The 23,797-nt window shown below is 46.8% G+C and overlaps 1 protein-coding gene across 1 annotated transcript in view; it reads left to right on the top strand.

Annotated features, from left to right (window-relative positions):
- The first annotated feature begins 10,580 nt into the window (after positions 1–10,580).
- Positions 10,581–23,797, top strand: part of nipal2 (NIPA like domain containing 2) — a 194,049-nt gene continuing 180,832 nt past the window's right edge. The window contains exon 1 of the mRNA XM_085992280.1: positions 10,581–10,768. Within this exon, the coding sequence (XP_085848406.1) occupies positions 10,658–10,768 (111 nt within the window). The 5' untranslated portion in view covers positions 10,581–10,657. The remainder of the gene's footprint in view (positions 10,769–23,797) is intronic.

Here is a 23,797-nt window from a genome sequence, read left to right as displayed (position 1 = left end):
AAATGTATAAGATTCTTAGATGGCTTGATAGGGGAGATGCTGAGAGGTTGTATCCCCCTGGCTGGAGAGTCTCGAACGAGGGGGCATAGTCTCAGAATAAGGGGTCGGCCATTTAAGACTGAGATAGGGAGAAATTTCTTCACTCAGAGGGTTGTGAATCTTTGGAATTCTCTGCCCCAGAGGGCTGTGGAGGCTCAGTCATTGAGTATATTCAAGGCAGGGATAGATAGATGTTTGTACTCTAGGGGAATCAAGGGATATGGGGATTGAGTGGGAAAGTGGAGTTGAGGTCGAAGATCAGCCATGATCTCATTGAATGGCAGAGCAGGTTTGAGGGGCCGAATGGCCGACTCCTGCTCTTATTTCTTATGTTCTTAACACGTAAAGGAGTGCCCGAAGGATTGGAGCCAGACAGTAAAAACTCACTAGAGGTCAAATATTACCATTAGGAAAGGTCATGTAGGTGACTATGATATAGAATCAAAGATTTGCCGGGCAGCTTTACATGCTGTAGCACAATCAAGGTTCTTGTGTCCTTACAAGCTGATTGAATATAAGAACATAAGCATTAGGAGCAGGAGTCGGCCATACGGTCCCTCGAGCCTGCTCCACCATTCAATAAGATCATGGCTGATCTTCGACCTCAACTCCACTTTCCCGTCCGATCCCCATATCCCTCTTGCAGTTTACAGCATCATCAGAACCATTCATTTATGTCTTTGCCTGTTCCACTCTCCCACTCATCTTTTATTCAATTTGTAATAAACCCCCCCCACCCCCCGAAAAAAAAAGCAGAGCGGCAGTCGTGCTTAAAAAAAAATTACCCCCCACACACTTTCAATGTCTTTGTTTCACGAAATGCCTCAGGGTATTCTTCCACTCTTGTTTAAAATGTGCTCATTTTCAAATTGAAAAAGAAACCGTGGAGGATCAGAACCCGTGCATTTTATGACAGCTGTAAATCGGGCGAATTGGAGATTTGAACCTTTCCGATTCTGGGACCACCCCCCCGCCCCACCCCCAAACTGTGCACAGCCAGAACTTAAGTGTCCACAGTTTGAACCAGAAGAAACATAGAATAGAAACATAGGAGCAGGAGTCGGCCATTCGGCCCTTCGAGCCTGCTCCACCATTGAACACGATCATGGCTGATCCTCTATCTCAATACCATATTCCGGCTCTCGCCCCATACCCCTTGATGCCTTTTGCATCTAGAAATCTATCTATCTCCTTCTTAAATACATTCAGTGACTTGGCCTCCACAGCCTTCTGTGGTAGAGAATTCCACAGGTTCACCACCCTCTGAGTGAAGACATTTCTCCTCATCTCAGTCCTAAATGTCCTACCCCGTATCCTGAGACTGTGACCCCTCGTTCTAGACCCCCCAGCCAGGGGAAACATCCTCCCTGCATCCAGTCTGTCTAACCCTGTCAGAATTTTATACGTTTCAATGAGATCCCCCTCTCATTCTTCTAAACTCTAGTGAACACATGCCTAGTCGACCCAGTCTCTCCTCATACGACAGTCCTGCCATCCCAGGAATCAGTCTGGTGAACCTTCGCTGCACTCCCTCTATGGCAAGTATATCCTTTCTTAGGTAAGGAGACCAAAACTGCACACAGTACTCCAGGTGTGGTCTCACCAAGGCCCTGTATATAACTATATAGTAAGACATCCTTGCTCCTGTACTCAAATCCTCTTGCAATGAAGGCCAACATTCCATTTGCCTTCCTAACTGCTTACATAGAAACATAGAAGATAGGAGCAGGAGTAGGCCATTCGGCCCCTCGAGCCTGCTCCGCCATTCAACGAGATCATGGCTGATCATCCAAATTCAGTACCCTGTCCCTGCCTTCTCACCATATCCCTTGATCACTTTAGCCTTAAGAAATATATCCAACTCCTTCTTGAATATATTTAATGAACTGGCCTCCACTGCCCTCTGTGGTAGAGAATTCCACAGGTTCACCACTCTCTGGGTGAAGAAATTCCTCCTCATCTCAGTCCTAAATGGCTTACCTCTTATCCTTAGGCTGTGACCCCTGGTTCTGGACTCCCCGGCCATCGGGAACATCCTTCCTGCATCTAATCTGTCTAGTCCTGACAGAATTTTATAAGTTTCAATGAGATCCCCTCTCATTCTTCTAAACTCCAGCGAGTACAAGCCCAATCGACCCAATCTCTCCTCGTACGTCATTCCTGCCATCCCAGGTATCAGCCTGGTGAATCTTCGCTGCACCCCCTCCATGGCAAGAACATCTTTCCTCAGATAGGGTGACCAAAACTGCACACAATACTCAAGGTATGGTCTCATCAAGGCCTTGTACAACTGCAGCAAGACATCCTTGTTCCTGTACTCGAACCCTCTCGCTACGAAGGCCAACATACCATTTGCCTTCTTAACCGCTTGCTGCACCTGCATGTTTGCTTTTAGTGACTGGTGTACAAGGACACCCAGGTCCCTTTGTACATCAACATTTCCCAATCTAACACCATTTAAATAATACTCTGCCTTTCTGTTTTTCCTACCGAAGTGGATAACTTCACATTTATCCACCTTATACTGCATCTGCCATGTAATTGCCCACTCACTCAACTTGTCTAAATCGCCTTGCAGCCTCTTTGCATCCTCCTCACAACTCACAATCCCACCTAGTTTCGTGTCGTCCCTCTATGGCAAGTATATCCTTCCTTAGGTAAGGAGACCAAAACTGCGCACAGTACTCCAGGTGTGGTCTCACCGAGGCCCTGTATAACTAGTCATAGAGTCATAGAGTAATACAGCACGGATAGAGGCCCTTCGGCCCATCGTGTCCGCGCCGGCCATCAAGCCCTGCCTAATCTAATCCCATATTCCAGCATTTGGCCCGTAGCCTTGTATGCTATGGCATTTCAAGTGCACATCCAAATGCTTCTTAAATGTTGTGAGGGTTTCTGCCTCCACAACCCTTTCAGGCAGTGAGTTCCAGACTCCAACCACACTCTGGGTGAAAAAGTTCTTTCTCAAATCCCCTCTAAACCTCCCGCCCTTTACCTTGAATCTATGCCCCCTAGTTATTGACCCCTCTACTAAGGGAAAAAGCTCCTCAGCATCCATCCTATCTATGCCCCTCATAATTTTGTACACCTCAATCATGTCCCCCCTCAGCCTCCTCTGCTCCAAGGAAAACAAACCCAATCTGCCCAGTCTCTCTTCATAGCCGAAGCGCTCCAGCCCTGGTAACATCCTGGTGAACCTCCTCTGCACCCTCTCTAACGCGATCACATCCTTCCTGTAGTGTGGCGACCAGAACTGCACACAGTATTCCAGCTGTGGCCTAACCAGTGTTTTATACAGCTCCATCATAACCTCCTTGCTCTTATATTCAATGCCTCGGCTAATGAAGGCAAGTATCCCATATGCCTTTTTTACCACCTTATCCACCTGTTCCGCCGCCTTCAGGGATCTGTGTACTTGCACACCCAGATCCCTCTGACCCTCCGTCTTGCCTAGGGTCTTTCCATTCATTGTGTATTCCCTTGCCTTGTTAGTCCCCCCAAAGTGCATCACCTCGCACTTTTCCGGGTTAAATTCCATTTGCCACTGTTCCGCCCATCTGACCAACCCATCTATATCGTCCTGCAGACTGAGGCTACCCTCCTCGCTATTTACCACCCTACCAATTTTTGTATCATCCGCGAACTTACTGATCATACCCTTTACATTCATATCCAAGTCATTAATGTAGACCACAAACAGCAAGGGACCCAGCACCGATCCCTGTGGTACCCCACTGGCCACAGGCTTCCAGTCACAAAAACAACCTTCGACCATCACCCTCTGCCTTCTGCCACTAAGCCAGTTTTGTATCCAATGTGCCAAGGCACCCTGGATTCCATGGGCTCTTACCTTCTTGACCAGTCTCCTGTGCGGGACTTTATCGAAGGCCTTACTGAAATCCATGTATACCACATCCACTGCGTTACCCTCATCCACACACCTAGTCACCCCCTCAAAAAATTCAATCAAATTAGTCAGACATGATCTTCCCTTGACAAAGCCATGTTGACTATCCCTGATTAATCCTTGCCTCTCCAAGTGGAGACAAATTTTGTCCCTCAGGATTTTTTCCAATAATTTTCCTACCACTGATGTTAGGCTCACTGGCCTGTAGTTCCCCGGTTTTTCCCTACTACCCTTCTTGAATAATGGTACTACATTAGCGGTTCTCCAGTCCTCTGGCACATCCCCTGTGGCCAGAGAGGTCCTGAATATATGTGTTAGAGCCCCCGCAATCTCCTCCTTTGCCTCACACAGCAGCCTGGGATACATTTCATCCGGGCCTGGGGATTTATCCATTTTTAGGCCAGCTAAAACCGCCAATACCTCCTCCCTCTCGATGTTAATATGTTCGAGCATATCACAGTCCCCCCGCCCTATTTCTATGTCTACATCGTCCTTCTCCATAGTGAAAACAGATGCAAAAAATTCATTTAGAACCCCTCCTACATCTTCCGGCTCCACACACAGATTGCCACTTTTGTCCCTAATGGGCCCTATTTTTTCCCTAGTTATCCTCTTACCCGTAATATACTTATAAAACATCTTCGGATTTTCCTTTATTTTGCTCGCCAGTGTTATTTCATGGCCCCTCCTTGATCTCCTAATTTCTTTTTTAAGTATCCCCCTGCACTTTTTGTACTTCTCTAGGGCTTCCTCCGTCTTTAGCCTTTTGTATCTACCAAAAGCCCTCCTCTTTTTCCTAATCCATTCTCGTATATCCCCTGACATCCAAGGTTCCCTGTGGTTTTTGGAACCACCCTTGACCTTTACGGGAACATGTTGCCATTGTATGATCTCAATCTCCCTTCTGAAAGCCTCCCATTGCTCCGATGCGGATTTTCCTACAAGTAGCTGATCCCAGTCCATTTTGGCCAGATCCTGCCTTATCCTATTAAAATCGGCCTTCCCCCAATTTAGAACCTTTATTTCCGGCCCATCCCTGTCCTTTTCCATGACCACCTTAAATCTTACCATATTATGGTCACTATCACCAAAGTGCTCACCTACTAGCACTTTTTCCACTTGGCCGGCCACATTCCCTAGAATTAGGTCCAGTACCGCCCCCTCTCTTATAGGACTTTCTACATGCTGGCTCAAAAAGCTCTCCTGGATGCACTTTAAGAATTCTACACCCTCTGAGCCTTTCACACTCTGACTATCCCAGTTAATATTGGGGAAGTTGAAATCCCCCATTATTATTACCCTATTATTTGCACATTTCTCTGAGATTTGCCTACATATCTGTTCCTCTATCTCCCCCTGACTGTTTGGAGGCCTATAGTACACTCCCAGCAAAGTGCGCACAGTACTCCAGGTGTGGTCACACCAAGGCCCTGTATAACTGCGCACAGTACTCCAGGTGTGGTCACACCAAGGCCCTGTATAACTGCACACAGTACTCCAGGTGTGGTCTCACCAAGGCCCTGTATAACTGCGCACAGTACTCCAGGTGTGGTCACACCAAGGCCCTGTATAACTGCGCACAGTACTCCAGGTGTGGCCACACCAAGGCCCTGTATAACTGCGCACAGTACTCCAGGTGTGGTCACACCAAGGCCCTGTATAACTGTGCACAGTACTCCAGGTGTGGTCTCACCAAGGCCCTGTATAACTGCGCACAGTACTCCAGGTGTGGTCACACCAAGGCCCTGTATAACTGCGCACAGTACTCCAGGTGTGGTCACACCAAGGCCCTGTATAACTGCACACAGTACTCCAGGTGTGGTCTCACCAAGGCCCTGTATAACTGCGCACAGTACTCCAGGTGTGGTCACACCAAGGCCCTGTATAACTGCGCACAGTACTCCAGGTGTGGTCACACCAAGGCCCTGTATAACTGCACACAGTACTCCAGGTGTGGTCACACCAAGGCCCTGTATAACTGCGCACAGTACTCCAGGTGTGGTCACACCAAGGCCCTGTATAACTGCGCACAGTACTCCAGGTGTGGTCTCACCAAGGCCCTATATAATGGCGCACAGTACTCCAGGTGTGGTCACACCAAGGCCCTATATAATGGCGCACAGTACTCCAGGTGTGGTCACAGGTCGCTGACCAAACTGAATCTACGACGAGTTTGGATCAATCCAGTGTAAGTGACTGAATTCCGCCTCACCATTGGCACCCGACAGTGCTTTACTTTATTTATAGTGCTCTTAATGTAATATTGGGGAAACCCCTACAGTGAACTGACTCATGCCTGCTAGCCCAGTCAGAACAGAGCTTGCACAGTATCAGAATATTAAAATAAAAATCATCCAATTCTACCACCTTTAGCAGTGCAGGATAGTACTGCTTGCAATCTGTGCAGGTGCAGCAAGCCATTAGGAAGGCAAATGGTATGCTGGTCTTCATTACAAGAGGATATGAGTACAGGAGTAAAGACATCTTACTCCAATTATATAGGGCCCTGGTGAGACCATGCCTGGAGTACTGTGTACAGTTTTGGTCTCCTTAACTAAGGAAGGATATACTTGTGCAATGAGGGTTCACGAGATTGATTCCTGGGATGGCGGGACTGTCGTATGAGAAGAGATTGAGTAAACTAGGCCTGTATTCTCTTGAATTCAGAAGAATGAGAGGGGATCTCATTGAAGCATACAAAATTATTACAGGGCTTGATAGGGTGGATGCTGGGAGAATGTTTCCCTTGGCTGGGGAGTCTAGAACCAGGGGCCACAGCCTCAAGATAAAGGGTAGGCCATTCAGGACTGAGATGAGAAGAGATTTCTTCACACAGAGGGTGGTGAATCTTTGGAATTCTCTACCCCAGAGGGCTGTGGAGACTCAGTCATTGGATATATTCAAAACAGAAGTCAATAGATTTCTGACTAGTAAGGGCATCAAGGGATATGGCGATAGGGCTGGTGAATGGAGTTGAGGCAGAAGGTCAGCCATGATCTCATTGAATGGCGGAGCAGGCTCGAGGGGCCGAATGGCCTACCCCTGCTCCTATTTCTTATGTTTTTATGTTTAAAATTCTCATCCTTATTTTCAAATCCCTCCATGGCCTCGCCACCAGCCACCCACCCCCCCCCGCTTTATCTCTGTAAACTCCTCCAGCCCCACAACCCTCCGAGATCTATGCGCTCCTCCAATTCTGGCCTCTTGAGCATCCCTGATTTTAATCGCTCCACCATTGGCGGCCGTGCCTTCAGCTGCCAAGGTCCTAAGCTCTGGAACTCCCTGCCTAAACCTCTCCGCCTCTCCACCTCTCTCTCCTCCTTTAAGTCGTTCCCTAAAACTTACCTCCTTGACCAAGCTTTTGGTCACCCGTCCTAATTTCTCCTTATGTGGCTCGGTGTCAAATCTTTGTTTGATAATTGCCTCTGTGAAGCACCCTGGGATGGTTTACTACCTTAAAGGCGCTGTATAACTGCAAGTTGTTGTTGTTAAAGCTTGTGCTCTATTGTCAAATAACAAACGAGATTTAATTTCTTCACACTCGTCGATAATGGGTCCATTCCACACTGACAATCATAACTAAAGAAAAATGCTTTAAATGACATGAAGCAGGAAATCTTTAATTTATCCAATAATGATCCCCAGATTCTAAAGCACATATTTACTCAAGTAAACTTGCACATAGTTAGACAGACACACCCAGAAACCCAACAGCTGGTTGGATTCACATTTAACTTTACCTTTCACAGGCCTTCAGGCTTACCTGCAGTTTACTGACAACATTGAATAAGGTGAGGAGTGAGCATTGTGATCAGCAAGAACATTGAAATAGGAGCAGGAGTCGGCCATACAGCCCCTCGAGCCTGCTCCGCCACTCAATAAGATCATGGCTGATCTTCGACCTCAAATCCACTTTCCTGCCCGATCTCCATATCCCTCGATTCCCCTAGAGTCCAAAAATCTATCGATCTCCGCCTTGAATATACTCAACGACTGAGTCTCCACAGCCCTCTGGGGCAGAGAATTCCAAAGATTCACCACCCTCTGAGTGAAGAAATCCCTCCTCATCTCAGTCCTAAATGGCCGGCCCCTTATCCTGAAACTATGCCCCCTAGTTCTAGACTCTCCAGCCAGGGGAAACAACCTCTCAGCATCTACCCTGTCAATCCTCCTCAGAATCTTGTATGTCTCAATGAGATCACCTCTCATTCTTCTAAACTCCAGAGAGTATAGGTCCAATCTACTCAAGAATGACAGAGATCACAAACCTATTTAAACATAAGTGGCCCTGATTCTTTTTAAAAGGGTGACATACATCAAAATAGGCCAACATTTCTGAAACCAGGTGAGAGTGGCACTTCTTCTTCTTAGGCAGTCCCTCGGAACCGAAGATGACTTGCTTGCGCATTAAAAATTAGTTCTCAGGTGACTGATGAGTCCAATGCGGGACCTACAGTCTCTGTCACAGTGCCACAAGTGGCACTTAGCAAAGCCTCCGCTGCCTCCTGCAGTTCTTAATTGCAACCAAAAGTCAAGTTTAAAAGATAAACATTGGCACTGCGAAAGATAAACATTGGAACAAGTTGGCAGTAAATTGGCAGTCTCACGGTGAGGTCACAACCTGGCTAGGGTGAGAAATTGCAACCTGTCACACACGGCTACAGCAGAGCTTTGCTTTCCTGGGGCTGAGGCACATTAACCACAGTGTGTACAGGCCCTGGGAGTATTGGATCCTGATATTACCTTTCCCAAATAGAAAATTCTAAAGCATATGCATCACTTGCTCGGCCGCATAATATTCACAAAATGAAAGACAGAAGAAAGATTTGCATTTCTCAAATCAAATCAAATCAAATCAACTTTTATTGTCATTGTACTGCACTTGTGCACTAACAATGAAATGTAGGCTTGCGGCTTCCGAGAGTGTACAATTTGGATTAGGACACTTAAACATTTCAACATACATATGTACATATATATTAGCATAAATATGACCATAATAAAGTGCATCGGCAGATGTGCAGGCTTTAGAGTTTATTTGTGGAGTTCAGTAGGATGACAGCCTTGGGAAAGAAGCTGTTCCTAAATCTGGTCGTACGGGTGCAAATGCATCTGTAGCGTCTTCCAGATGGTAGGAGGGCGAACAGACTGTGGCTGGGGTGGGTAGGGTCTTTGATGATGGACCGTGCCCTCCGTAGGCAGCGTTTCTGATATATATGTTCTATGGTCGATAGCCGGGTGCCGGTAATGCGTTGGACCACCGGATGTCCCAAAGCGCTTTACAGCCAATGAAGTACTTTTTGAAGTGTAGTCACTGTTGTAATGTGGGAAACGCGGCAGCCAATTTGCACACAGCAAGCTCCCACAAACGGCAATGTGATAATGACCAGATAATCTGTTTCTTTAGTGATGTTGATTGAGGGATAAATATTGGCTATGACACCGGGGAGAACTCCCCTGCTCTTCTTCGAAATAGTGGCCGTGGGATCTTTTACGTCCACCTGAGAGAGCAGACGGGGCCTCGGTTTAACGTCTCATCCGAAAGACAGCACCTTCGACAGCGCGGCGCTCCCTCAGCACTGCACTGGGAGTGTCGGCCTAGATTTTTATGCTTAAGTCTCTGGAGTGGGACTGTGAGCCCACAAGCTTCTGAAAATGTACAAAACCAATAATGAAACAGGAAAGGAGGGGTGATATTCAGCTCGTTCACCCCCCCCCTCCCCTCCTTTAGAATCATAATGTTACAATTGAAGAATTAAACACTGCATAATATTAAATAAAGACAGAAAACGCTGGAAACACTCAGCGGGTCAGGCAGCATCAGTGGAGAGAGAGAGAGAAAGAGAGTTAACGTTTCAGGTCGATGACCTTGCATCAGAAACATCCACTCGAAACATTGACTCTGTTTCTCTCTCTCCACAGATTCATCTTGACCCGCTGAGTATTTCCAGCACTTTTTGTTGTTGTTTTTTATTTTGAGAGTTCCAGCCTCCGCAGTATTTTGCTTCTGGCTGTATAATATGAACTGCTCTTAAGAACAGATCATCAAAATGCAAAAATGTTAATGGCTCCACATTGCCATCTCCAGACCATGTGACACTTTCCATCAGATTCACAATTCCCCCCTCTCCCCTTTGTTACAGTGAAAGGAACTATGGTATTATCACAGACAGATGGAACAATTTATTTTAATGAAAATTATTTCAGGGGAGAAGGCTATTCCCCCCCCCCTCCCCAATAAGTTTAGTAAACTAAAAAGCAACACTTACCTTGAAAGCCCATATTTGTACTGATTTCCTTCAAGCAGTGTTCCTGCAGTGGAGAAGCTAAAGGTGTTTACAGTGGCTGCGGTTGCAGGGAGATGTTTATTTTTTGATTTGCCCAGCGGTGTTTTTTTTAAGGCTCCACCTCGCCCATCTCTGACTGAAATATCTTGCAGCGATCAGGAAGTTTTCATTTACAGCGAGGTTGAGAGTTAGTGGGGCGCTAACACTTTTTAAAGAGAAAATAAAAAGGACATTCATTGAGCATGTTTTTTTTTTAAACGCTGGTTTTCGTCCGCGGAAAGGGAAATGAACGGGGATGATGAGCTGCTATGATTCAGCGCAGCCTCTGCTTCCCACCCCACGTTACAGGCAGATCTGCTAGGAATAATAAATTAAAATATATATATATATATACACAGCGGTGGAACGAAGGAGGAGCGAAGCCATGGAGAGTGGAAGTTCAGCGGCAACAGTCCTGGCGCTGGTTAATGCCACTCAGCAACCACTCGGCAACAGCACGGTGCCAGCTACATGGAGCAGTCTGTACCCTTACCAGGTGAGAGGTGCCAGCTTAGTTCAGGCAGAGAGGAGCGGAGGAGGGGAGGTTAAACAGCAGAGACTTTCGTTTTTCGGTTCATATTATCCAGTGTTTAATTCTTCAATTGTGATTTTTTAAAGGGGTTTGAATATCACCCTTCCCCATCAACCCAATTTTATTTGTGTCAATTTTTTTGTGTGCTTCAGGGCAAGTGCTTTAGCATTTTTTTTTTCATTTGGGAAAAGTACTGTCAGGATCATGATATCCGCCCAGGAGCTGTCCACAAAGAGCCTCAGTCCCAGGTTTCGACAGGAGAACCTTGAATTTTCGCCCAAGCATTTCACCCGGTCGGTCACGAAAACTTGTAGATCTAGAATGCAAAGTTTGCGGGTGTTTGCAAGGCGTTGTCTTGCGGTACTGGACAGGTGAGCTCATTTGGCAAGTTAATAATGAAACAAAAACCCAAATGTTCTCTGACGACACTGAGTATTTTCTGCTTTAAGAACTTGGTTTCCCCCCCCCCCCCCCACCTTTATCTCCAGGGGATTACCCAGGATCAGTTTCGATTTTTTTTTAAAAATCGTGGTTTTGAGGATTGAGAGTTACTTAGAAAGTTACTTATTATCTGAATTCCAGAGTTTTCGCTATGTCAGGTAAATTTGCAGCTTCATTGCGGTGACAGTGAAAGTCGTCACCACTTTGAAAGAAAGCTCAAGAGTATTTTCCAAATGGCGAGAAGCTGGGAACTGGGGGTGAGCAGAGAGATTTTGGGGGTCCCTGTACAGAAAAGTGTTAGTGGACAGGTACAAAAAATAATTTAGAAGGCTCATGGAATGTGTTGGCCTTTATCTCCAGGTGGCCGGAATATAAAAGGGTGGGAGTTATGTTATAGCTGTGCAGAGGTCTGGTTAGACTCCATCTGGACCTCAGGAAAGTTTACCAACTTTCCATGGGAATTGCTGTATAAAGCTCTGGTTAGACCCCATCTGGATACTGTGTTCAGTTCTGGGCACCGCACCTCAGGAAGGATATATTGACCTTGGAGAGGGTGCAGCGCAGAGTCACCAGCTATCTCTTGCCCTGCCAGTACACTTCACACCTAATCTCAGCCTATTACCATCTCGTCTAGCTTCGAACACCTTTTATTGTCTCTTTCTCTGCTTTTGTTTCTTTTACTTCTTTTGTCAGATCGCAGATTTTCTTTCCAGTTTTGAAGAAGGGTTCGACCCGAAACGTCAACTCAAATTTCTCTCCACGGATGTTGCCTGACCTGCTGAGTTTTTCCAGCATTTTCTGTTGTTATTTCGGATTTCCGACATCTGTAGTATTTTGCTATCGTCACCAGAATGATACTGGGGCTAAAAGGGTTAAATTCTGAGGACAGGTTGCATAGACTAGGCTTGTATTCCCTTGAATATAGAAGATTAAGGGGTGGTCTAACTGAGGTGTTTAAGATGATCTAAGGAGTCGATAGGGTTGATAGAGAGAAACCATTCCCTCTGGTGAGGGGGTGTCCAGAACAAGGGGACACGACCTTAAAATTAGAGCTAGGCCGTTCAGGAAGCACTTCTTCACACAAAGGGTCATGGAAATCTGGAACTCTCTTCCCCAAAAAGCTGTTGAGGCTGGGGGTCAATTGAAAATTTTGTTCGGTCAGGTTATTGAGGGTTACAGAACCAAGGCGGGTAGATGGAATTAAGATACAGATCGGTCTTGATCTAAATGAATGGCGGAACAGGCTCGAGGGGCTGAATGGCCCCCTCCTGTTCCTATGATCCTATGTCCCTAATTATAGTAGATACTTTATCAAGTGTCAGCTTGGCTCAGTTGGTAGCACTCTTGACTCTGAATCAGATGTTTGTGGGTTGAAGCTCACCTCTATCAAATCTTCTCATGGCCTCACCCCACCCTATCTCTGCAACCTCCATTTAGCTCTCCAGCTCTGCCCTTTTTTGTATTTCCCCTTTCATTCCACCGTTTGTGGTAGGCACTGGGGCCCCGCTCTCTGAGACTCCCTCACTTCACTTTCTCATGTCCTTCTCTGCCATTGAACACCTTCTCAACCAGATTTCAGTCGCATCATGGCTCATTTATTCTTATCAAAATATTTTCCCTCAATGTAAATCACCGTGGAATGTTTGCTGTATTAAGCACATTATATAAAGGCAGGTTGTTGCCATTGAGCACATAACCTATAATGCTAAAGTTTATAAATCACAGGTTCGGCCTCAGCTGGAGTATTGTGTCCAATTGTGGGCACCACACTTTAGGAAGGATGTCAAGGCCTTGGAGAGGGTGCAGAGGAGATTTACTAGGATGGTACCAGGAATGAGGGGCTTCAGTTATCTGGAGAGACTGGAGAAGCTGGGGTTGTTCTCCTTAGAGCAGAGAAGGTTAAGAGGAGATTTAATGGAGGTGTTCAAAATCATGAAGGTTTTTGATAGAGTAAATCAGGAGAAACTGTTTCCACTGGCTGGGGAGTCGGTAACCAGAGGACACAGATTTAAAATAATTGGCAAAAAAGCCTGGGGAGAGATGAGGAGAATTTCTTTACTCAGCGAGTTGTTAGGATCTGGAATGTGCTGCCTGGAAGCAGACTCAATAGTAACTTTCAAAAGGGAATTTGGTATATACTTGAAAAGGAAACATTTGCAGGGCTATGGGGAAAGAGCAGGTGGGGGTGAGACTAATTGGAGAGCTCTTTCAAAGAGCCGGCACAGGCACGATGGGCCAAATGGCTTCCTTTAGAAGAATGAGAGGTGATCTTATGGAAACATATAAGATACTGAGGGGGCTCGACAAGGTAGATGCAGAGAGGATGTTTCCCCTCGTGGGGAAATCTAGAACGCGGGGGCACAGTTTTAGAATAAGGGGTCGCCCTTTTAGAACTGAGATGAGGAGGAATTTCTTCTTTCAGAGGGTCGTAAATCTGTGGAATTCTCTGCCCCAGAGAGCCGTGGAGGCTGGGTCATTAAATACATTTAAGGTGGAGATAGACAGATTTTTGCAAGATAAGGGAGTGAAGGGTTATGGGGAGTGGGCGGGGAAGTGGCTTTGAGCCCAAGATCAGCTGTGATCTTATTGAATGGCGGAGCAGGCTGGAGGGGCCAAGTGGCCTATTCCTGCTCCTATTTCTTATGTCCTGTGCTGTATGATTCTATGATAATGTAATGTAACACTCCAGTGTAGTAGTGAGGGAGTGATGCTTTCCTTTGGATGGGATGTGAAATTGAAGCCCTGTCTGGTCTGTCTGATGGACATTAAAGATCACATTTGAAGAAGAAGAGGTTCATGGTGTGCTGGCCAGCATTCCTCTGAGCAACACTACCAAAAGCAGATTAACCGGTTGCTCCTCTCATTGCTGTTTGTGGAATCTTTCTGTGTACACAGATGTCTGTCGCATTCGCTACATAACGCTCACTGCGCCTCAAAGTAATTCGCTGTGAAGCAGTTCAAGGTGCTCCTCAGAGATGTGATGGGTGCTCTTTCAGTAACGTCTGTACCTTTCACTGTGTAACTGTTAGCTTGAGCTGCAGATCCTTTTGAGTGATGCATCTTTGTTAAATTGTAAATTAGTTTAACATTGATGTATTTTTGAGTTGAGAATTGTTAAAATGCAAATTTAATCCCAAAATGAACGGACCCTGTCTCCGCTCCCACCCGTCAAGACCAGTTTGAATAATTCGCACTGTCCTGTTTTCAACAAGGAGCCATGTGTTTGAACATGGTTGCTACAACAGTACTGCAGAAATAGCGACAGAACGATTAACCCGTGAATGGGGTTTCTGCCAAAGTTATGGCAGCGGAGGTCACGAGGAAATTATTCCCCTAACACTCTCAGTGCAGGGATCAGGGATTAATTGGCTCAAGCAGTTTTACAAAAGCATTTACTGCTATTCTGGAAAGAAAGAACTTGCATTTATATAGCGCCTTTCACAACATCCCAAAGTGTTTTACAGCCAATGAAGTACTTTTTGAAGTGTAGTCACTGTTGTAATGTAGGAAACCCGGCAGCCAGCAAGCTCCCACAAACAGCAATGTGATAATGACCAGATAACCTGTTTTTTTGGTGATGTTGGTTGAGGGATAAATATTGGCCAGGACACCGGGAAGAACTCCCCTGCTCTTCTTCGAAATAGTGCCGTGGGATCTTTTACATCCACCTGAGAGAGCAGACAGGGCCTTGGTTCAATATTTTAATCCGAAGGACGGTACCTCCCTCAGCACTGCACTGGGAGTGTCAACCTAGATTTTTCTGCTCAAGTCTCTGGCGTGGGACTTGGACCCACAACCCTTCTGACTCCGAGGAGAGAGTGCTGCCCACTGAGCCACGGCAGAGACAGCAAAAGGGCGCAAAAGAAACTGAACAAGTGATTACCAATAAGTTATATTTATTAATAACCTCTAAATATGATGAAATAAATTGTCCCTTTAATACATAATGTGGACTCAGTATCAGTGGCTTGTTTAAAGTAAGTCATTTCTAAACCCAGCATAATTAAGTGATGTGCCGCATGAAGCATGTGCCTGTGTACCTGTTCATGGCACCATTATAAAGGCGTCCTTCCCCATGCAAACTATTAATAATAGACTGCAACATGATTGAGCTTCCCAACACCAAAGCGGCAATCAAAAGAGTTTAAAAGACATCGGGATATAATTCATCCTCATTTTTTGGATGTAACACAAAGTTAGGCCGGGATAACGCTGCGCTTGGTCGGCACCTGGGCCTAGAAATTCACTTGCGTTTGCGCCAAATTAGGGGCGAAAGAGTGGGTTGCGTCGGAAGTTGCGTCGCGCCCGAAATTAGGTGGGCCCTAACATCGGCGTTAGCCGGTAGCGCTGCGCCGGCACCGATGACGTCATCGGTGTGCGCAGTGCCCCGGTACCGCCCGAAACCACGCCGATCCCCATCTTCAGTAGCGGCCGCCTCATCCGTGGCGGCCGCTAACAACATCGGGAGACCGGGTCCTTACAGCAGCCTTAGCGGGGCGCTTTAAGGTGGAGGTGCGGCCGGCCGCTTTTTCGGCGGCCGCCTGCCCGCACCTCCTTCCCCGGCCTCCTCCACACCCCCCCCCCGCCCCGTGGCATTGCCGGCTGGTTTCCGTGGAGCCCGGCACTTCTCCGTTGTGCCGGGCTCTTTTGCCGGCACTTGCAATCGGGGCTCCGGCCATTGCAGGCACCTCCCCCTTAAGAGAAGGGGGAGGCCTGCAGTACAGCAGCCTGCCGCACCGCATCGGGTGGCGCAGCGGGACCGGCAGCGCTGAAATTCACTTTCAGCGCCCCAAGCGGGGCGGCCAAACCCTGGAACAGCGCCCGGTTCCGCTTTGGGGCGCTGAAAGTGAATATGGGGCGGGCACAACTGGCTCCGCGGCGGGCGCAAAATTTACGGCGCAAACGAGCTGGCGGGGCTATACCCAATTTCTAGGCCCTGGTGTTTGGTGGCCGCTATATCGGATTGCGTGACTTTAATTCGCGTCGGGTCCCTGCCTAAGTGGGCGCTGGGCTGATTGTTTTTGCAAATTGGGGAGCTACGCTGGTTGTAAGTTTGGAGTTCCAATGGGCGGCGCAGGCAGGATGCAAGCTCCTCCCAGTTGTACCGGGTCTCAAGTACCCCAACCAGCAGTCCTTAGAAAGTGCCAGCCGTGGCTCAGTGGGTAGCACTATCACCTCAGCGTCAGAAAGTTGTGGGTCCACAGTCCCACTCCAGAGACTTAAGCGCAAAAACCTAGGCTGACGCTCCAATCCAGTACTGATGGAGCGCCGCACTGTCGGAAGTGCCGTCTTTCAGATGAGATGTTCAACCAAGGCCCCGTCTGCCCTCTCGGGTGGATGTAAACGATCCAACGACCCTATTTGAAGAAGAGCCAATACTCATCCCTCAACCAACATCACTAAAAACAGACTATCTGGTCATTATCAGCCGTTTGTGGGAGCTTGCTGTGCGCAAATTGGCTGCCGCGTCCCCTACATTACAACAGTGACTACACTTCAGAAAGTATTTCATTGTCTGTAAAGCGCTTTGGGACGTCCTAAGGTCGTGAAAGGCGCTATATAAATGCAAGTCTTTTTCTTTTCTATGTAACAGAGCCCCTTGTATAGAATTAGTAGGGAGGAGTTTCTAAACAGATGCTTTCTGGCGGACTGACAGCTGACAGACTAAAAGCAAATCCTAAATCTGAACAAATTGCACCTGCCAACATAATGAACCAGAAGTGAAATATTGAAGCAACCTTGCATGTTATTGTGTGGGCGTTAAGAAGATTTCACTGACTTGAATGTGAGAACAAGCTGCAGGAAAAATAAAATGTCATCGAACTGCAGTTAGACGTGAAGGAACCTCATGTGGTGCTCGAGATGGAATTGAGAGAGTCGTCTGTGCAAAAAATAGAACGCTGTGCCCCCTAACTGAGCATTGCACCCTGTGGAAATGCCACCGAGTTATTGGACATTTGTGCTTCTAATAGGACTATCATGTGCTATTAGCTATCTGATAACCTAAGGGCATTGTGCAGTTATACTTGTGCCTTGTAGATGGTGGAAAGGCTTTGGAGAGTCAGGAGGTGAGACACTCACTGCAGAATACCCAGCCTCTGACCTGCTCTTGCTGCCACGGTATTTATGTGGCTGGTTCAGTTAAGTTTCTGGTCAATGGTGACCCACAGGATGTTGATGGTGGGGGATTCGGCGATGATAATGCTGTTGAATGTCAAGGGGCGGTGGTTAGACTCTCGCTTGTTGGAGATAGTCATTGCCTGGCACTTGTGTGATGCAAATGTTACCTGCCACTTCTCAGCCCAAGCCTGAACACCGACCAGGTCTTCCTGCATTCGGGCATGAACTGCTTCATTATCTGAGGAGTTGCGAATGGCGCTGAACACTGTGCAATCATCAGTGAACATCCCCACTTTTGACATTATGATGGCGGGAAGGTCATTGATGAAGCAGCTGAAGATGGTTGGGCCTAGGACACTACCCTGAGGAACTCCTGCAGCAATGTCCTGGTGCTGTGATGATTGACCTCCAACAACCACAACCATCTTCCTTTGTGCTAGGTATGACTCCAGCCAGTAGAGAGTTTTCCCCCTGATTCCCATTGACTTCAATTTTACTAGGGCTCCTTGATGCCACACTTGGTCAAATGCTGCCTTGATGTCAAGAGCAGTCACTCTTACCTCACCTCTGGAGTTCAGCTCTTTTGTCCATGTTTGGACCAAGATAATGAGGTCTGGAGCTGAGTGGTCCTGGCAGAAGCCAAACTGAGCATTGGTGAGAAGGTTATTGGTGAGTAAGTGCTGCTTGGTAGCACTGTTGACGACACCTTCCATCACTTTGCTGATGATTGAGAGTAGACTGATGGGGCGGTAATTGGCCGGATTGGATTCTTTTTGTGGACAGTACATACCTGGGCAGTTTTGCACATTATCGGATAGATGCCAGTGTTGTAGCTGTACTGGAACAGCTTGGCTAGAGGCGTGGCTAGTTCTGGAGCACAAGTCTTCAGCACGATAACTGGGGTGTTGTCGGGGCCCACAGCCTTTGCTGTATCCAGTGCGCTCAGCCAGTTCTTGATATCATGTGGAGTGAATCAAATTGGCTGAAGACTGGCTTCTGTGATGGTGGGGACTTCAGGAGGAGCCTGATATGGATCATCCACTCGGCACTTCTGGCTGAAGAAGGTTGCAAACGCTTCAGCCTTGTCTTTTGCACTCACCTGCTGGGCGCCGCCATCATTGAGGATGGGAATATTCATGGATCCTCCTCCTCCTGTTAGTTGTTTAATGGCCCACCACCATTCACGACTGGATGTGGCAGGACTGCAGAGCTTTGAACTGATCCATTGATTGTGTGATCGCTTAGCTCTGTTGATAGCATGCTGCTTCCGCTGTTTAGCATGCATGTCGTCCTGTGTTGCAGCTTCCCCAGGTTGGCACCTCATTTTTAGGTACGCCTGGTACTGCTCCTGGCATGCTCTTCTGCACTCCTTATTGAACCAGGGTTGTTCCCCTGGCTTGATGGTAACGTTAGAATGAGGGCTATGCCAGGCCATGAGGTTACAGATTGTGGTGGAATACAATTCTCCTGCTGTTGATGGTCCACAGCGCCTCATCAATGCCCAGTTTTGAATCTATCCCATTTAGCACAGTGGTAGTGCCACACAACACGATGGAGGGTGTCCACAGTGTGAAGACGGGACTACACAAGGAATGTGTGGTCACTGCTGCCAGTGCTGCATCTGCGACAGGTAGATTGGTGAGGATGAGGATAAGCATGTTTTTCCCTTGTGTTGGTTCTCTCACCACCTGCTCAGTCTGAAGGACATAGCTGCCAGCTCGGTCACTCTTGGTGATGGACATTGAAGTTCCCCACCCAGAGTACATTCTGTGCCCTTGCTTCTAAGTGGTGTTCAACATGGAGGAATACTGATTCATCAGCTGAGGGAGGGCGGTATGCGGTAATCAGCGGGAGGTTTCTTTGCCCATGCTTGACCTGAAGCCATGAGACTTCATGGAGTCCAGAGTCAATGCTGAGGACTCCCAGGGCCACGCCCTCCTGACTGTATACCACTGTGCCGCCACCTCTGGTGGGTCTGTCCTGCCAGTGGGACAGTTAAGAGTCAACCACATTGCTATGGGTCTGGAGTCACATATCAGCCAGACCGGGTAAGGACAGCGGGTTTATTTCCCTGAAGGGCATCGGATAGTTTCATGGTCACCATTATTGATACTAGTTTTTTATTCCAGATTTTATTCATATGAATTTAAATTCCACAACTGCCGTGGTGGGATTTGAATTCGCCTCTCACGGATCATTGTCCCGGCCTCTGGATTACTAGTCTAATAACATAACCACTATACTACCGTTCCTGGTGTTAGGATATTAGGACAGCTTGGTCAAAGAGGTATGTTTTAAGGAGCGTCTTAAAGGAGGAAAGAGAGGTGGAGAGGTTTAGGGAGGGAATTCCAGAGCTTAGGGCCAAGGCAGCTGAAGGCACGGCCACCAATGGTGCAGCGATTAAAATCAGGGATGCTCAAGAGGCCAGAATTGGAGGAGCACAGAGATCTCTGAGGGATGTAGAGTTGGAGGAGGTTACAGAAATAGGGAGGGGGCGAGGCCATGAAAGGATCTGAAAACAAGGGTGAGAATTTTGAAATCGAGGCATTGCTTAACTGGGAGCCAATGCAGGTCAGTGAGCACAGGGGTGATGGGTGATCGGGACTTGGTGCAAGTTAGGACACAGACAGCCGAATTTTGGATGAGCTCAGGTGTATGGAGGGTGGAAGATATTAGGACAGGTCAAAGAGGTAGATTTTAAAGAGCATCTTAAAGGAAGTGAGAGAGGCGGAGAGGTTTAGGGAGGGAATTCCTGAGCTTTGCCTGGAGTAAATACTGTTCACCAAAGTACAGGCTCTCCAGCCACAAGAAACACTGGTCAAATATACCTAGCACAGATAAGGTGCTCTTTAAACTGCACTGTGTATGACTCAACACACATAGTGTCACTGTCACTGATACAAAACATAACACAGTGTCAATAATTTAAATGAAACAGCACAAAACTGCATGGGCCATCATTTTCAGTCATATTTTTACCAGAGGAATTTCCAGCAGCCCCCGGTATCAGATATGACACACATCACTTAAGAGCATAAGAAGTAAGAGCAGGAGTAGGCCATACGGCCCCTCGAGCCATTCAATAAGATCATGACCTCAACTCCACTTTCCGCCCGATCTCCATATCCCTTGATTCCCCTAGAGGCCAAAAATCTATCGATCTCAGCCTTGAATATACTCAAAGACTCAGCATCCACAGCCCTCTGGGGCAGAGAATTCCAAAGATTCACAACTCTCTGAGTGAAGAAATTCCTCCTCATCTCGGTCTTAAATGGCCGACTCCTTATCCTGAAACTAAGCCCCCTCGTGCTAGACACTCCAGCCAGGAGAAACAACCTCTCAGCATCTACCCTGTCAATCCCCTTCAGAATTGTGTGTTTCAATGAGATCACCTCTGATTCTTCTAAACTCCAGAGAGTATAGGCCCATTCTAAAAGGGAATTAATCAAGCATTTGAAAAAGAATATTTTAAAATAATTGGCAAAAACTAACCAGAGGGGATTTGAAGGAGAATATTTTTTTCCACGCAGCGAGTTGTTGTGATGTGGAACACGCTGCCTGAAAGGGCGGGGGAAGCAGATTTAATCGTAACCTTCAAAAGGGAATTGGAGATAATTGGAGAGCTCTTTCAAAGAGCCGGCACAGGCACGATGGGCCGAATGGCCTCCTTCTGTGCTGCAAGATTCTGTGATCCTACGAAATATTACAAAGTGCTGAATGATACATCACAAAGAGCTGACTGACTATTCAGTGAGAAAATGTTGGAATCAAAAATAAAAAGGCGAGCAGCTAAAACTGTCACGTGGGGCAAGTATCAGGAGACAAAAGAATCTAGTCACAACTGCAGCAGAATCGATCTCCCTTAAACACCAGAAATGTCGCACATAATCAGCAATGCAGCCAACTCCAAATATTCCAGCGCAGAAATAAAATCACAAAACCATCACTGTTATTCACTTAAAAAAAAAGTATTTTTTTTTTTATTCGTTCCTGGGATCTGGGCGTCGCTGGCAAGGCCAACATTTATTGTCCATCCCTGATTGCCCTTGAGAAGGTGGTGGTGAGCCGTTGCCTTGAACTGCTGCAGTCCGTGTGGTGAAGGTGCTCCCACGGTGCTGTTAGGGAGGGAGTTCCAGGATTTTGACCCAGTGACAATGAAGGAACGGCCGATATACTTCTAAGTCAGGATGGTGTGTGACTTGGAGGGGAACTTGGAGGTGGTGGGGTTCCCCTGCGCCTGCTGCCCTTGTCCTTCTAGGTGGTAGAGGTCGCGGTTTTGCGAGGTGCTGTCGAAGAAGCCTTGGCGAGTTGCTGCAGTGCATCTTGTAGATGGTACACACTGCAGCCACAGTACGCCGGTGATGGAGGGAGTGAATGTTTAAGGTGGTGGATGGGGTGCCAATCAAGCGGGCTGCTTTGTCCTGGATGGTATTTCTTATGTTCATTAATAAATAGACATTCTCAAGAATGAACTGGACAGAATGACCACACTAGGAGTCATCAGGAAAGTCGAAGAGCCAACAGGCTGGGTTAACTCCATGGTATGTGTAAAGAAAAAGAACAATGATCTAAGAATATGCATGGATCCAAAGGACTTAAATGCAAACATAAAACGTGAACACTACCAGATTCCCAAGCGAGAAGAAATCACCAGTGAAATGTCAGGTGCCAGATACTTTACAAAGCTCGATGCCTCACAAGGATTTTGGCAACTAAAACTGGATGAAGAGAGCACCAAATACTGTACCTTCAACACACCATTTGGCAGGTATTGTTTCCTCAGAATGCCTTTCGGGATAATATCTGCATCTGAAATCTTTCATAGAGCGATGGAACACATAATTGAAGGTCTGGAAGGAGTTCGGGTCTATGTTGATGACATCATCATCTGGGGCTCCACACTGAAAGAACACAATGAGAGACTGACTAAAGTGCTACAGAGCATACGCCGGAATGGACTGAAGCTCAACAAAGCCAAGTGTCAGTTTGGCATCCAGGAAGTCACTTTCCTAGGAGATAATCTATCTGGTAAAGGAATAGAGCCAGATATGGAAAAAGTAAACGCCATACTCAAAATGCCCCGACCCACTGACAAAAAAGGAGTGCTACGCATCATGGGGATGATAAACTTCATTGGAAAGTTCATTCCTAACTTGTCAGCCAAGACAGCCTGTCTGCGAGACCTGCTACATAAAACAAATGAGTTCGCATGGACAGAAAGACATGAACAAGAGTGGATAAACCTCAAAACAGTGCTGACAACCACACCTGTACTCACCTTCTTTGACCCAACAAAAAGAATCAAAGTGTCAACGGATGCATCAAAAGATGGCCTAGGTGCGGTCTTGCTACAAGCAGAGGGTGAAGATTGGAAGCCTGTTGCCTATGCCTCCAGGTCTATGACTGATACTGAGTGTCGATACGCCCAGATTGAAAAGGAATGTCTAGGCTTGGTAGTTGGACTAGAAAAGTTTCATGGCTACATATATGGACTTCCCACCTTCACAGTTGAGACAGACCACAGCCCTCTGGTTGCCATCATAAAAAAAAACCTGAATGAGATGTCTCCAAGGATTCAACGACTCATGATGAAGCTGCAAAGATATGACTTTGAACTGATCTACATACCAGGCAAATGCATAGTGTTAGCAGATGCACTATCCCGAGCACCCACAATGAGTCATGTGAGCTCTACTGAAGAAGACGTGGATGTTCATGTGAGTATGGTCACTGCTGCGCTGCCTGTGTCAGACACAAAATCAAAGCAAATAGCAGAAGAAACAGTAAAAGATACAGTATTACAAACAGTAATAGAGAACATTCATCATGGTTGGCCAAAAGGTTCCTGTCCAAAATATTTTCACATAAGGTCAGAATTGAGTGTCGCAAGTGGACTATTACTAAAACAGAACAGAATAGTCATTCCACAGGCTCTACGTCAAGACATGCTCAAAAGGATTCATGAGGGACACCTCAGAATTGAAAAATGCAAAAGGAGGGCAAGAGACACTGTTTATTGGCCTGGCATAAATAAGGACATTGAGAACATGATAGGCAAATGTGAGACATGTCAGAAACACCAAAACAAACAAGCAAAGGAACCAATGATAGTAGCTGACATACCAACAGCACCATGGCAAAAGGTTGGTATGGACCTTTTTCATTTAAATGGTAAAGACTATCTAATAGTGATTGACTACTATTCTAACTATCCTGAGATGGCGCTGCTCTCAAGCACCACAGCAAGCAGTGTCATAATGCATGTGAAATCCATCTTCGCCAGACATGGAATTCCCAGGATTGCCGTTAGCGACAATGGTCCGTGCTTCAACTGTAAGGAGTGGCAACAGTTTGCAGCACATTATGACTTTCAGCACATCACATCCAGTCCTTTGTATGCTCAGTCAAATGGTAAGGCAGAGAAAGGTGTTC

The sequence above is a fragment of the Somniosus microcephalus genome, chromosome 7 (genome assembly GCF_052327205.1).
Source record: "Somniosus microcephalus isolate GS21.2 chromosome 7, FLI_Smic_1.0, whole genome shotgun sequence".
Taxonomy (NCBI): domain Eukaryota; kingdom Metazoa; phylum Chordata; class Chondrichthyes; order Squaliformes; family Somniosidae; genus Somniosus; species Somniosus microcephalus.
The sequence above is the reverse complement of the archived record's forward strand: the minus strand, read 5'-3'. Positions and strand labels throughout refer to the sequence as shown.